The 13,869-nt window shown below is 46.9% G+C and overlaps 1 protein-coding gene across 2 annotated transcripts in view; it reads left to right on the forward strand.

Annotated features, from left to right (window-relative positions):
• Positions 1–13,869, forward strand: part of tle2b (TLE family member 2, transcriptional corepressor b) — a 58,349-nt gene that overhangs the window by 35,624 nt on the left and 8,856 nt on the right. The window contains exons 5-10 of one of the 2 annotated variants that reach the window (XM_076153380.1): positions 4,254–4,316; positions 5,853–5,927; positions 7,051–7,231; positions 9,072–9,088; positions 11,308–11,448; positions 12,676–12,729. In XM_076153380.1, coding sequence (XP_076009495.1) covers positions 4,254–4,316; positions 5,853–5,927; positions 7,051–7,231; positions 9,072–9,088; positions 11,308–11,448; positions 12,676–12,729 — 531 coding nt within the window. The remainder of the gene's footprint in view (positions 1–4,253; positions 4,317–5,852; positions 5,928–7,050; positions 7,232–9,071; positions 9,089–11,307; positions 11,449–12,675; positions 12,730–13,869) is intronic. The other variant, XM_076153381.1, reaches the window with a different exon arrangement.

Genomic DNA, 13,869 nt, shown 5'->3' on the forward strand with positions numbered 1-13,869 from the left:
AACCCTCAAACAAAATGTCTGCTCACTCATTACAGGGTTAAGAACCATACAAACACTTTACTTCGTGTCCTAAGTCGTCGGATCAGATCAGGTTTCTCTTTCTGCCGCATCAGTTTTCTCTGTTGGCCGTCATTTCGCTCTCTTTATTTCCAAACGCTCTTTTGAATTGAACACTTGTCTCTCCGACAGTTCAGTTTGCTGAATAGTTTTATCTCTTTGTTCTTTTATCCTTCATCTGTCGTCGTCTTCTTCGTTTGGCCCGCATTTTTCTAAAAGTGCACCTGACCAGACACTCGTCCAAAACAAAAGATGTCAACTGACTCCACACACACACAAAAGTCACATAATACGCTGGAATTTGGAGCATATAATGTGATAGTGTGTGTGTGAGTGTGTGTGTGTGTGTGTGTCGTCTCAGATTCTATCATTATTAAACAAGAAGTCACAGTGTTCATTTAAACATTTTCTGGTCACGATCATCATCCTGTCAATGATCCCTACATATCTGAGCGTGTGTGTCGGTGTGGGTGTGTGTGTGGCTGTGTGTGTGTGTGTGTCCTTCAGGCACCAAGTGGCTAATGTGCTCCACTGGAACAGGCTGTCCTTGTCCTTAAACTCACTCCTTCTTCCTGTCCTCCTCATATACTCATTTCCTCTAACTACGCCTCCATTCTTTCCCATTTGTCTGTCTCTTACAGGATATGGAAAAGGGATTTTGCTGCTGTTCTCGACCTGCTCAGCTTCTCTGTCTCACTCTCATGCACACACACTCCCTCCATTTCCCCCCTCTCTCTCTCTCTCTTTCTCTCTCTCTCTCTCTCTTTCTCTCTCTCTCTCCCTCCCTGTCCACACGCCAGTTGGCAGCCTCTCTGCCCTCAGGTGTTTATTGACCCTCTCTTCCTCTCTCCCTTTGTATCTACCCATCTATTCATCCCGCCATCCGTTCATCTCTCCATCCGGGCCGCTCCTTGCCAGCCCTCCCTGGCGGCTGTGCTTTGGCAGGGCGGTTGAACGAGCCCGTGCCGTGTTGTTTTCTGACACCTGGCGCGGCTCGGCTGGGTCTGGCCCCGTCCCGGCTCGCTTCCATTCTGTTCTCACACTCGCTCGCTGAAGGTCTGATGTGAGTGCGCAGCCATCTTCCTCCTGTTGGCCGGCGTGAGGAGTTGGTGGCGTTCTGCTGTAGAGGCACAAATTGCCTTTTTAATGATACATTGTGCAGGAGCAGCATACAGATCCGGTGGTGAGGATCACATTACTCTCTGCTCAGTAATTATATGGAGTATTGTCAGAGCTGTCAGAAAATACAAGTTAATTAATTGTTATGCCGATTAATCGATCGGCTGTTTGGTCTAGGAAACGTCAAAATAAGAAATGTATCGTGGTCGGGAGCCCCAGCATTGGAAACGGGGACAATATGAATGGATGCAGTTGGACCAAAAAGGAAGAGTAACTTTATAAACATTGAATCAATCAATCAATGGTTTGTTCCCAAAGATTCAGAGACTTCATCTGATCAAGTTGATCTTTTTGCAAATGTTTGTGATTTCTCTTAGTTCTCATATAAATGGCGCTCTAGTCAGTAGTACAGTGAAGTAGTTGTCCTCAGTCAGACGTTTCTTCCTCTCTGTCTCGGTCTTTCATTTCCTAATCTCCTCTGGTCCGTTGTGATCGGTCGTCTTTGCTTTGTTTGCCTCCTTTCTCCTTTGTCTCTCTCTCCTTCTATTTACCATCTGAATCTGTTCGCTTTACTTGTTTATCTTCCCCGATCGACGTTCTTGGCCACATTATGACACAAGTGAAAGCGTTCTTACCGAGCCCACCATGAGAACAAAGTGCTCCTACATACAAACACTCTTCTGTTTCGGTGGCATCTGGGCGGCGGTCCAGCTTCATTCGCTGTTAGCTCGCCGCTTCGTGTCGTCTGGATTGATCTCAGGTGGGAGCGACTCCATAGGTCAACCTGTCGTTCTGCGGGGAGGCGATGCGGTGCGGCTGCAGACAGGCGGACCGGACATCATAGAGGCCTCGGCACGGATGACATGTTGTAGATGAAAATTGTATAATTGCACAGCAAAGAGCGACGTTAGACACGTTTGTCACCGGGGTTGTAGCTTGTCAAACGGCGCTGCGCCTGCTTAGCTTACAGAATACAAAAGATTATCGATCGCTTCTGACTCCCACAGTGAATGTTTCTGCCGTTTTACACACACACACACACACACACACACACACACACACAGGTTTCTCTGTTTATCCTGTTCACAGATTGTAGTGTTTTCAGACAGATAAGAGCCGGCGCAACCTGCTCTCCTTCCACCGCGAAGCTTTGCTGTGCTCAGTTTGTGACGAATGGCTTTGAGCAGAGTGTATCCAGAACACACGGCAACAAGGAGGCCGGCCAGGTTTGGAGTCAAGCTACATAAAAATCTGGTCAAGCAGCGAAAATAAATATCCAAGTGTTTAGCAGAGCTTCAGACTGGAGAACGTCGGAGTCTCACACTTGCTTACTTATTCATAAGTGGCGAAGATGGAGGCTTAACTCGGATTTGTCCGCGGTGAGACTCGACTCCGTCAGTTCTTAACCCTGTGAAATCTCAATTAAAGCCAATTGTGTTGCCGTTGGTGGATGAATCTGTATTCGCAACCCAAGACCTCTTGTGTTTCCTCCTGTTTCTCAGTTCCTTGCTCTCTTTCTCTCTACTTATCCCTCAAACACACACACACACACACACACACACACACACACACACACACACACACACACACACACACACACACACTTCTCCCTCCGTAGTTGGCCCACACATCATTACACAGGCACATTTGTACCCTGACACATATATGACATGATGATTCTGTCTGTCTGTCCTTGGAGCCGGGCGAGTGTGTGTACAGTGATTGCTAGTTTATAAAATCACAATGACAGTGGCTGCAACTGACAGGTGTGTTGCTTTCCTGTGTGTGTTTGTGTGTCTGAACGAGAGAGAGAGAGAGAGAGAGAGAGACATTGCTTGATGGCTGTATGCATTCATTTCGTTGCCCAGCACCTCCCGCCTTTGCTGCCTTTCACTCTCCAGTATCTTTACGTGCCAGGAACATGTGTTAGTGAGGATAGAGGGAGGAAGAGAGCAACAGAGAGAGAGAGAGAGAAAGAGAGAGGGGGGGGGAGAGACGGAGAGAGAGCAAGGTATGAACAAAGAGGAACAACTGAGAAAATACAACCGTGTTAATGTGTGACAAAACTGTAACGGAGACAAAAACACACAAGTGGGGGGGGGGGGGGGGGGGGGGGGGCAGATGAGGGAACGTAAGGGCAAGGAATTAAAAGGGAATGAGAGAGGAAATACAACGAGGAGCAAACAGAGACAAAAGGAGGGAGCAGGAGGAAGAGAGAGAGAGAGCGAGAGAGCGAGAGAGCGGGCGCAATGGGAGGAAGAGGATGAATAGGGTAATAATGGCTCAGTGTGAGAGCTGCTGTGGAGAAAGAGCGAACGGCTGAGTGAGGAAGAGAACAAAATGAGGCTGAGGGCACTCAGACAGATAGAATTAGACACACCGCCATGGCTCTGTGTGTGTGTGTGTGTGTGTGTGTGTGTGAGAGTGTGTGTGTTTGCACGTGTGTGTTTGCACGTGTGTATGTGTGAAAGAGAGAGGCAGAGAAAGTGTGTACTTTTATGTGTACACGCGTTGTGTGTGTGTGTGTATGTGTGTGTGTGTGCTTGTATTGTGCAAGTGGGCTGCAGCTGTATTCAGGGGGATGTGTTCACCGGTTTTGACACGTGTGTGTTTGCGTGTGTTGGGGTGGGGTCATGGGTGGTGTGTGTGTGAGGGTGGGAGTGGGGGGGGGGGGGGGGGTTTATGGATTTTATGACTTTTAGAAAATGGACAAATGTGACAGTGTCGATAAAAGCATAGTGTAAGAGGTGTGTGTGTGTGTGTGACAGCAAGTGAAAGAGGGAGCTTGAAGTGGGTAAGAGTGTGTGTGCGAGGCTGAGCTAAATGAGAGTCTGATGGTGCTAAAAGACCAGATGATGACAGGGAGCCTTAATGCTGCTTCCATTCTTCCACCTCCACCATTCACTCCCTTATCCCCCTCTTCCTCTCTCTCCCTCACACTCACACACACACACAAACACACGCACTCGTCTCTTTAGAAAGGCTGAATCTGCTCTAACCTTGCGTCACTCCTCTATGTTATATGCTGTATGTTGTAAATCTCTCTCCTTTCTCTCCTCTGTGTTTTTGTGTGGCAGGCAGAGATCGTGAAGCGACTCAGTGCCATCTGCGCTCAGATCATCCCCTTCCTCTCTCAGGAGGTAAATGTCACCGCTGTCACACACCTGCACAAACATGCTGTATACACACACACACACACACAGTTTACAAACACACACCCACATGTTATCAGCTGGTTATTTTCACACCGGGCCTGTGCTGTAATAGAGCATAAATCACAGTCTCTCTCTCTCTCTCTCTCTCTAATGTAATCAATGGGTTAAAGCAAACAGTGTCCACGCCCAATCACACACACACACACACACACACACACACACACACACACACACAGGAGGGGGCGGAACACTAGAAACACATATAACAGCGCCGCTCGCTATGGCCACGCCCCTCTGACTGACCTCAGCTGAGTGTATAAGCGACATCCTGTGTCATTTCAAAACAACATGGCCTCCTTCTTCTCTGCTTATTATCTCTCTGCGTTCGTGTCGATAAGTTTATTTACTGCGCTCGTGTCCTCAATAACACCGAGCAGCTGACTGTTTGAGTGTAAAGTTTATTCGGAGGCGTGGAGCTCAGACCCTTCTCTGTGTAGTGACTCATCTCGTCTCTCACAGGGAGACGAGTCACGCTGCCAGGTTTCAAGGAAGGAAGTTGTTTGTTTTGTTGTTGTTTTTTAAATTTGGTCTCAATCCAGTGAAGCAGTCGTGCCAAAGAGGATCAGTTCATATGAGAGAAGTGCTGCCACCATCACAGTCGCCTCCACAGTGCTTAAATGTCCATTGGTTTGGCTTCTTTACTTTAAATGTCAACACCCCATTACTGCTGGGTTCACTAACAACACAACACAAACACAACTCTTCCTTAAATCTCCTCTCTTATTGTGAAACATCCTGGTTGTCTCTGCACATTAATTGGTGCTCAAAGACAAATGAATCTGATTATTGTATAGAATTGTTGACTGTGGACGCGATGACAAAACCCTGGGTACGCTCGCTGTGCTTCACTGTGTAGGTGTGTGTGTGTAAGTGTGTGTGTTGGTTGTATGTGTAGGCTGAAGTACAAATCTGCAGACACAGTGTGTGAGTGTGCGCTGATTATTCTACACGGAGACAAGAAGGTCACAGCTCTGTCAGTTTGATCAATATTGACTCTGCGTGTGTAGGTGTGTGTGCGCGTGTGTGTGTGTGTGTGTGAGTGTGTGGTTGGGTGTGTGTTGGCATGCCTGCACACGTTTGCGTTCTCCTGACTGATTCCTGGTTTATCCACATATGTACACGCAACTGAGATTTCTACTGTGGCTTTGTGTGTGTGAGCGTGTGTGTGTGTAAGTGTATGCGTTGGTGCGTATGTGCGATTTCCCAAAGTGCACATATTTACACACTCGGTGCAAATAAAGCTGCCATTGTTTCTGCACGCCATCACTGTTTAACACTTATGGAAACTTTCAAGGCGTTTATTTCTGTGAGATTACAGCGCAACACACACCAATGTGTTCACATGCTGGAGGAAATGCTGCCTTTACTGCCTCTCAATCCATGTGTTTGTGTGGTATTCTTGTCTGTGTGCGTGTGTGTCTGTGTGTGTGTGTCTGTGTGTGTGTCTGTCTCCATATATAGCACCAACAACAGGTGGTCCAAGCGGTGGAGAGGGCCAAGCAGGTCACCATGGCTGAACTGAACGCCATTATCGGGGTGAGTCACCTTCTATCGTCATGTCAACCCACACACACACACACACACACACACACACACACACACATCCACTCATCTACACACGCACACCATGCTGTATATTTATTATGCATCATCCCTACTAAATATAATTACAGTTGGAGGATCCATTGTTCTCTCAACATGAAAGTTAGCCAACACCAGCACAGACACACACACACACACACACACACACACAGACAGAGTGCAGGTTGTAAGTGTAGTGGATGGGGCTTTCCTGATCTTGTCAGAGCACTGATCACATTACCGTCTACTTAAACCCCTTTGTTCCTCCCAGCACGACAACACTGTTGTATCTAAGGTGTGTGTGTGTGTGTCTGTGTGTGTCAGCTCCTGCTCTCCATCCTGTCTATTTTTATCCTCCTTCTTTCTCCCTTTTTTTTCTCTCTAATAAATTCTCCTTCCTGTATTTTTTCCTTCTTTTATCATTCTTTGGCTCCATCCTCTCTCCTCTCTCCTCTCTCCTCCCTCCTCCCCTCTCATATCTTTCGCTCTCTGAGGTCTCTCACACTCTTCCCTTCCCTCTTCCTGCACTCATTTAAGCTCCCCCCTCCCCCCATACATCTATCTCTCCTTCACTTTCCATCGCTTTCATGATTTCCCTCTGTTCCTCCCCATCATTTACTCTCTGACTCGCTCTCTCTCTCTCTCCTCTTCTTTTATCTCTCTGTTCCCTTGGCCTCTGCCTCCATCTTGCTCCTCCTGCCTTCCTTTGCACAATAAATTGCATTCATCGCCTCGATATTTCACTCTTTCCACCCCCCGTTTCTCTCCTCTCTCCTTGGCTTTCATGGCTACTTTCTTCTCTCCGTCTCGCCCCCCCCCCCCCCCCCCCCCCACCCCCCACACACACACACATATCCGTGTCATTCAATTGCGCAATTCCTTCTTTTCTTTTATCTCTATTCTCACGGTGACATTCACCAAATCCTCCCTCTGGCTCTCGCCTCACCTCCTCAAACTTTCTCCATCTTTCTTTCCTTCTGTCCTCTTGTCTCTTCCTCTTTTCTAACCATTTATGTCTCTTCTCCCACACCGTCCCCCCTCCCCCCTTCCCCTCCTCCTCCCTGTCCTGCGGCCGCAGCAGCAGCAGCTCCAGCACCTGTCTCACCACGCCCCTGGCATCCCTCTGACGCCCCACCCGTCAGGCCTGTCCCTGGGCGCCGGCGGCTCGGGGCTCCTGGCTCTGACCGGAGCTCTGGGCGTCTCGGCTCACCTCGCCTCCAAAGACGACCGCAACCACCTGGACCCCGAACACCTCAGAGGTACCCACTCAGATATATTCAACCGCTAAATTAACGAACAAGTAAATGCTCTGAAAACTGCACTTCAATTAGTAAACACAAATAAAACACAACTCAGTTTAATCTCCTGTTATCCTCTGCATTTACGCTTTATAATGTCACACACCCAGAGAGAATTTAGGAGCATTCATAATCATTAAAGCTGCACTGTTGTATAAACAGTTTATATTATAGACTGTAGATCACATTGTGTGTGTGCACTATGCTACAGATTTATGTTTCTGTAAGTTAAATAGCGAGCGAGCTGCAGCCGGCCCTCACAGGAAAAAGATTAGAAGCCAGAGAATTCAGATTATATTCAATAAAGCTAATGAAGTCAATATATCTGCTCTAAATTATCAGGGAAGTGCTCAGAATGTGTTTTTCTCAGACGTACTCTGAGTTTGATGAGCTTTTGGAGCTTCTGTGCTGTGAAGTAGAGGAGATCAGAACGGTTTCTCATCTGTTCTGCCTTATAAACAGAGCCGCTCCCTGATTGATCATGGAGGGAGTGATGGCTTTTATATCAGAGTTTGATGAAGGGCAGATTAAAGTTTGGATGAAGATACTGATGAAGTTTCTGGGGCTGTAAGCCATTAAAGACACAGTTACACGCATGTGGTCGTCACAGTGTTCCAGTTAATATCCTATCCTGTACACACAGTCTGGGTACTTGTGCTCCTCACACGTAAGCCGGTTGAATGAACGTCGTCTTCAAAGAGACTGAGTCCACCTGCCTCTTTGTTGGTGAGGATGTTTACTGAAAAAGTTAAGAATTTATGAAGGGATTCATTTCTAACAGATCTTGTTAGTAGAGTGTGTGTGTGTTCGTGTGTTAGGGGTAGAGGCGTGGCCCAGAAAAGACGATTTAACCCATGATGAACAAAAAACTTAATTATGATTGGATTACAGTTTCCTATGACAAATAAAGCAGTAAAGATTATCATTGTAAGTAAATCATTTATTTGTCTATATTTGGAGGCTTTTTCGGCCTTGGCGGAGGTATGAGCTCTAAACAGTGCCCTCCTGTTTTCATCATAGAATGGAAGTTTGACATTAGTGCACTCTTATAATTTTTAAACAAGTAAAGTAAAGCTCTCCATCACGTCTGCAGGCTGGCAGCTTGTGTGAGCGTCTGAGTGGTGTGTGTGTGTGTGTGAGTGTGAGTTCTTCACCACGTGACCTTTTGGACTCAGTTTGAACTTCCCCCTTTGTAGGCTGTTGTCAGATTATGGACGGAGGCATTCATGGCAATTGTGTAATTGTAGGAGAAATGGTTTGTTGCTATGAACTTCCATTCACCCCGATAGAATGTCTTATCTCTGCTCTCTGTGTCGGGCACCGAGCCAACACAGACTTTCTCATGAATAAACTGAGAGCTGGGAGGGAAAAAGAGCAGGAATGATTGAGACTGCGACTTAAAACAGAGACAGAGACATCAGCGCGTTCACAGCGCTATATGTTGACATGTTTAGCATCTGCGTGTGCTTATGCATGTCTGCAGTCGTGTGTGTGTGTGTGTGTGTGTGTGTTTCTGTTCTTTCATGAGAAAAAGGAAGAATGAATGAGAAAGATGGTGAGAGGTGAAAGAGGCAGCAGGGGAAGACAGCCAGCTTTGTCTAGTTGGAAAATAGAGAGAGAGAGAGAGAGTGAGACAGAGAGAGAGAGAGAGATATTTATGCACAATAGTGAGTCTGTGTCTTTATTAGAGAGGAGCACTCGTAGTTCAGGCTAACCTTGGCTGACTGGGAGATTGTTATTATTATCAAGACTGACGTCAAACTTTCTCTCTTTTTTCTTCCCTCTCTCCGGCCCATCCCAGAGGGAGCACCCAGCAGAGTGAGTAACGTGTGTGTGTGTGTGGGTGTGTGTGTGTGTGTGTGTGTGTGTGTGTGTGTGTTGCGTGTGTGTGTGTGTGTGTGTGTGTGTGTGTGTCTGTGTGTGTGTGTGCGTGCATGTGTGTGTGACAGTGATAAACGGAGGGAAATGGAGATGCAGTGTAAAGTGGCCTGTAATAAAGGCTGTGTGTTGCTGGAGCTCAGCCAGGAGTCGCAGAATTCAACACCAGCACAAAAGCTGCTGCGCACTGATCAACCTTGAGCTCCTCAAGGTTTTCTACATCACACTAATGTCTGAGCTGCTGTCATTTAACTGCTATCTGGAGGAACTTATTGGCTGAACAAGCAACTATTTGTTTATCAGTAACACAAATGTTCTGGTAATCTACAAGATTTACAGAACAAATGAAGGGATTAAAGCCCGTCAATGGCAAATAGTGGAACCAGAATGAGCAACTCTGGCTCCAGGAAGAGTCGAGTCAACTACAAACACATCAGGAGTACAGCAGAGGCTCACATGAGCTGGCACTTCTCTCACAGGTCACTGAGCTCAGAGCTAAGATCCTTACTTTATTAGAGTTCCTTATGATTGACTTCACCCCTGCAGTGATGTTAGCAGAGCCGAGGACGTCGGCAGGGGAGACAAACCTGTAAACCAGTCATTTATTGTACATTCTGTTAAGCAGTAAAGCAGTGCAGGGAAAACAAAATGTTCCTGCTGTATGATGAAGAGGTGATGAAGGAGCGGAGCTACACATCAGACCAGGTGCATCAAAGGAACACGGGGCTCAGATAGAACACTGATCTCCTTTAATTAACTGTAAAGGTGAGATGTGTTAGGATGGTGAGGGGGTCGCTGTAAAGAACCGTCCTCAGGAAAACCGAGAAGACACAGAATGAAGTGAGAGTCGGGTTAATGTCATTAAAAGTAAAATCCCTAATTGCCTGGCGGGCGAATGCAGAAATTCAAAGGTTTGTCGTCTTCACCCTGGCTGCTCGGCTCTGTGGACGCCATGAGAACGCTCCCTTACTGTACGGGCTGCAGTGGACAGCTGGCCTTCATCAGCATATCTGGTGATAGCACAGAGAAAGAGAGAAGAGGAGGGGAGGGGAGGGAGGGAGGGGAGGGAGGGAGGGAGACTGAAATTGGAAAAGAAAAAAAAGAGCCACTAAAGAGAAGAAAAAAAAGAGAAATAGATGGAGGGTTATAAAAAACACTGGCAAGTCTTTGTTTTGGCTTTTATTGCAAAATGAAAATGATTTAAAACCGCTACAGACCTTACTTTCCCTCCCTCCCTCCATCCGCACTGAAACCCTTAGCATAATTTAATTGCTAAAACACAATGCTGATTGTTAAGCACCAGGAAAATATTTCTCTCATGAGTTGAGGTTCGTGCTGAACTCAGCCGAGGCACTGCAGCGCGAGGACGGGGGGGCTGAGGGGGGAGGGAGGGAGGAGGAAGGGAGGGAGGGGGGATTCATATCAATCGACGTCTGTCAGAAAGCTCCGGTCCTGTAAGACATTTTGGAATTTTAAACGAAGGGGAAGAAGAGGACAGGAGGAGAAGAAGAAAGAAGAGAGGGATGTTTGTTGAGCAGCACTGAGCTCCATTGTGTGCTCTCTCTCTCTCTCTCCCTCTCTCCCTCTCTCTAGCCCTCTCCTCTCCCTCCATGCTCCTTCCTGTCGGCCCTGTGGACTCCTTCCTGTGTGACTCATTGCTGTGTTAAAGCGTACTGTTCTCCTCCCTCCCTATAGAGACGCAGACATGACAAGTGGCCCTCTCCGAGCCCCCGCCCCCCTTCCTCCTCCCTGCCCCCCCCCCGACCCAAAACGCCACAATGCTTTGATCGGCCTTTGTGAGGCCGGGGATATTGTAAATATGCCTGCACAGCTTTATTGCCTGATAATGAGAGTCATATTTTACACCAGGACTTGTGTGTCGGGGGAAAACGCTAATTAGCATTATAGGCTGTCCACTGTGCTTCTGTGTCCACATCTTAGCCTGTGCTTACGTCTGCTGTCTTTGCTGTGTGTGTGTGTGTGCGCGTGGGTGTGGGTGTGTGTGTGTCTGTTTGTGTGTGTGTGTTCGTGTGTGTGCCAAGGACATGTTTAGATGTGAGTCTCCAGCTTTCATCAGCCGCTTTTGCACTGACAGTGAGCGAGTGTGTGTTTATACATTAACGTGTGTGTGTGTGTGTGTGTGTTTGTGTCTTTGCCAGAGTAAGTCGGTGTCATCAACAGACAGTCAGCCCACCGAGGAGCGCCAGGGCCCGTCAGGAGGTTACTCCTCCTCACAGGGAGCAGCCGAAGCCAAGAGGAGGCGCTGCGATGACAAAGAGCCCCTCCCACCTCACTCCTATGTACGTGCATCTGTGTGTGTGTGTGTGTGTGTGTGTGTGTGTGTTTGAGTCCTTTTCCTTATACGACAGGTCTTCTGTGATGCCTGCGAGGAAATTAGGTAAAGAGAAGAGGAAACAACAGGGAAGAATAAACTGCAAACCTTAGAATGAAATGTAAAGGCACATAAGAGCGTGGCGGTGACATCACAGGTCCAGGGCTCCCTGCCAATTAGAGCCGTGTTTGGTTTGGAAGGGTCCGGTGGGGGAGAGCGAGGCAGCCAGAGGCGATGTAATGCCAGAAGAGAGACAGCCAAGGCAGATAGCTGTAATGAATTAGATGGCTGTGTTTGCAGTCAGGACGATTGATTGACACGGGGAGTCTGTGTGTACAAGACGGCCTCCAGCTAAATCAGCCCGGCATCAACAACAACAGCAACCCAAGTCCTCCCATTAGTTTTAGAGGAAGAACAAACACACATAGTTTCCACTTTCCCAATGTTTTCCCCGTCCTCTTCTCTTGTCGAGCCACATTACAGTCGCCATATCTCTCCGTCTGCCTCCTGCCTCTTTTATATTTCTCTTCATCACCATCTCTCATTTTGTGTTTTTCCCTCTTGGGTTTCTCAGCTTTTGTCATTTTTTTTTCTCTCCTCTAATTTCCTCTCTGCCTTTCTTCTTTTCCATTTTCCCCTTTTCCTCCGCTTCTGCATTATTATTATTATCATCATCATCATCATCATCATTCGAGGGATAACATGGGCCTGTTTTGGCTCTGTATAATTAGGTACTGATGTCATGATCACATCAAAGCGCTGTTGCCATGGTGACTAAGTGCCATCGTTCTCACCCCAGAAAGAAAGAGAGAGAGAGGAGAGAAGAGGAGAGGAGAGTGGTGATGTGGCTAGACAGAGAGTAAAATGTGCCATGGGTGGGTAAAGAGCAAAAGTGTGTATGTGAGAGAGAGAGAGAGAGAGAGAGAGAAGAAGGGAGAGAGAGAGAGAGAGAGAGAGAGAGCATGTGAAGGAGATGTTTGAGAGCATCCTGGGAGTATGGAGCATATCCATGTGATAAATGTTGTATGACACACTGGCAGCGAACGGAAGCAAAGAGCACATTGATCCATCTGTGTGTGCACTCGTGTGTGTTTGCCTCTGTCACATTACACACCTCTGTGTATACATACTGTATCGATCGCAGTATTATAAGGTTCCAAAGTCTAATTGTCTGCTTTTTGCCCGTCTTCCTCAGGACAGTGACGGAGACAAGAGTGAAGACAACCTGGTGGTGGACGTGTCCAATGAAGTGAGTTGTGCTTCTCTACTCTTTAGAATGTCTTCATCATACGGCCAGGTGATGAAGATTTAGTTTCAGATCTTTGCTGATACTTTTTTCTTACATGCGAATAAAAGGCATCATGTAAAATGTGAATGGATTCATTTTTATTTCAGTTGTTTTTGTGGCATGAATTGTTGTTCCTGATCTTACTTCATTGTTTTTCTAATTGCCAATTGCTTAATTGTGGCTTTAATTTGCCTAACGTTTCATTCAAAGCAGTCATTAGTGTGTTTTGTTTTGCTGAAATGTTTCTCATGCATCGATCTGTTTGTGCGTGTGTGTGTGTGTGTGTGTGTGTGTGTGTGTGTGTGTGTGTGAGACAAATGAGCCAGCAGTTCTGTAGAGTTTAGCTTTCCACTGCAGCTTGCTTGTAAATAGGAGAAGTTGACTGTAAGCTCATTATCATCTGCCACTGCTCGTGTTCTGTTCTTGTGAACTGCATCTGTCTGTGTTCAGCTATCTGATATCACACACACACACACACACACACACACACGCATCCTGGATCTATAAAATGTCTCTCTCCTCCGTCTGTCCCCTGTTTATTTTTCCTCTCACCTCACTCCACCACCTCACTTCTCCTCTCTCTCTCACTTTTCTCCCTCTCCTCTCTCCCTCCCTCTTCTCCCTCTCCTCTCCTCTCACTCCCTCCTCTTCCTCTCCTCTCTCACTCCCTCCTCCTCCTCCTCTTCCTCTCTCATTAGGTAACTGCAGCTCATTTAATTTATGCAAAGCCGTTTATGCCCTAACCCAAGAATACTTTAGTTCTTTAAATACTTCACACAGTGTACTAAATATGTTTCATCTAAGCTGCCTGTATTTTGATATTGCACATAAAAGAGCAGCGTCTGTCTCTTGTGTGGTTAAACCGCTACAAAAGAAAGAGAATATGTGACAAATGTGGGTAATGGTGGAAAAAGGGAGGGGAGCTCTGTGGTTAATGTTGCATGTGTGTGTGTCTTTGTGTGACTTAACATGCACATGTGAGTTACATTGATTATGTAAGCATACTGAGCGAGTGTGTGTGTGTGTGTAGAAGCGCTAAAGTGTTTGTGCTGATCACTGTGACCCAGTGAGAAGTGCTGACGACAGCGTTGTGTTCTGCAG

This window comes from Genypterus blacodes, unplaced genomic scaffold (genome assembly GCF_046128005.1).
Source record: "Genypterus blacodes isolate CSIRO-AG114 ecotype Tasmania unplaced genomic scaffold, CSIRO-AGI_Gbla_v1 ptg000058l_1, whole genome shotgun sequence".
In the NCBI taxonomy this organism is placed as follows: Eukaryota; Metazoa; Chordata; class Actinopteri; order Ophidiiformes; family Ophidiidae; genus Genypterus; species Genypterus blacodes.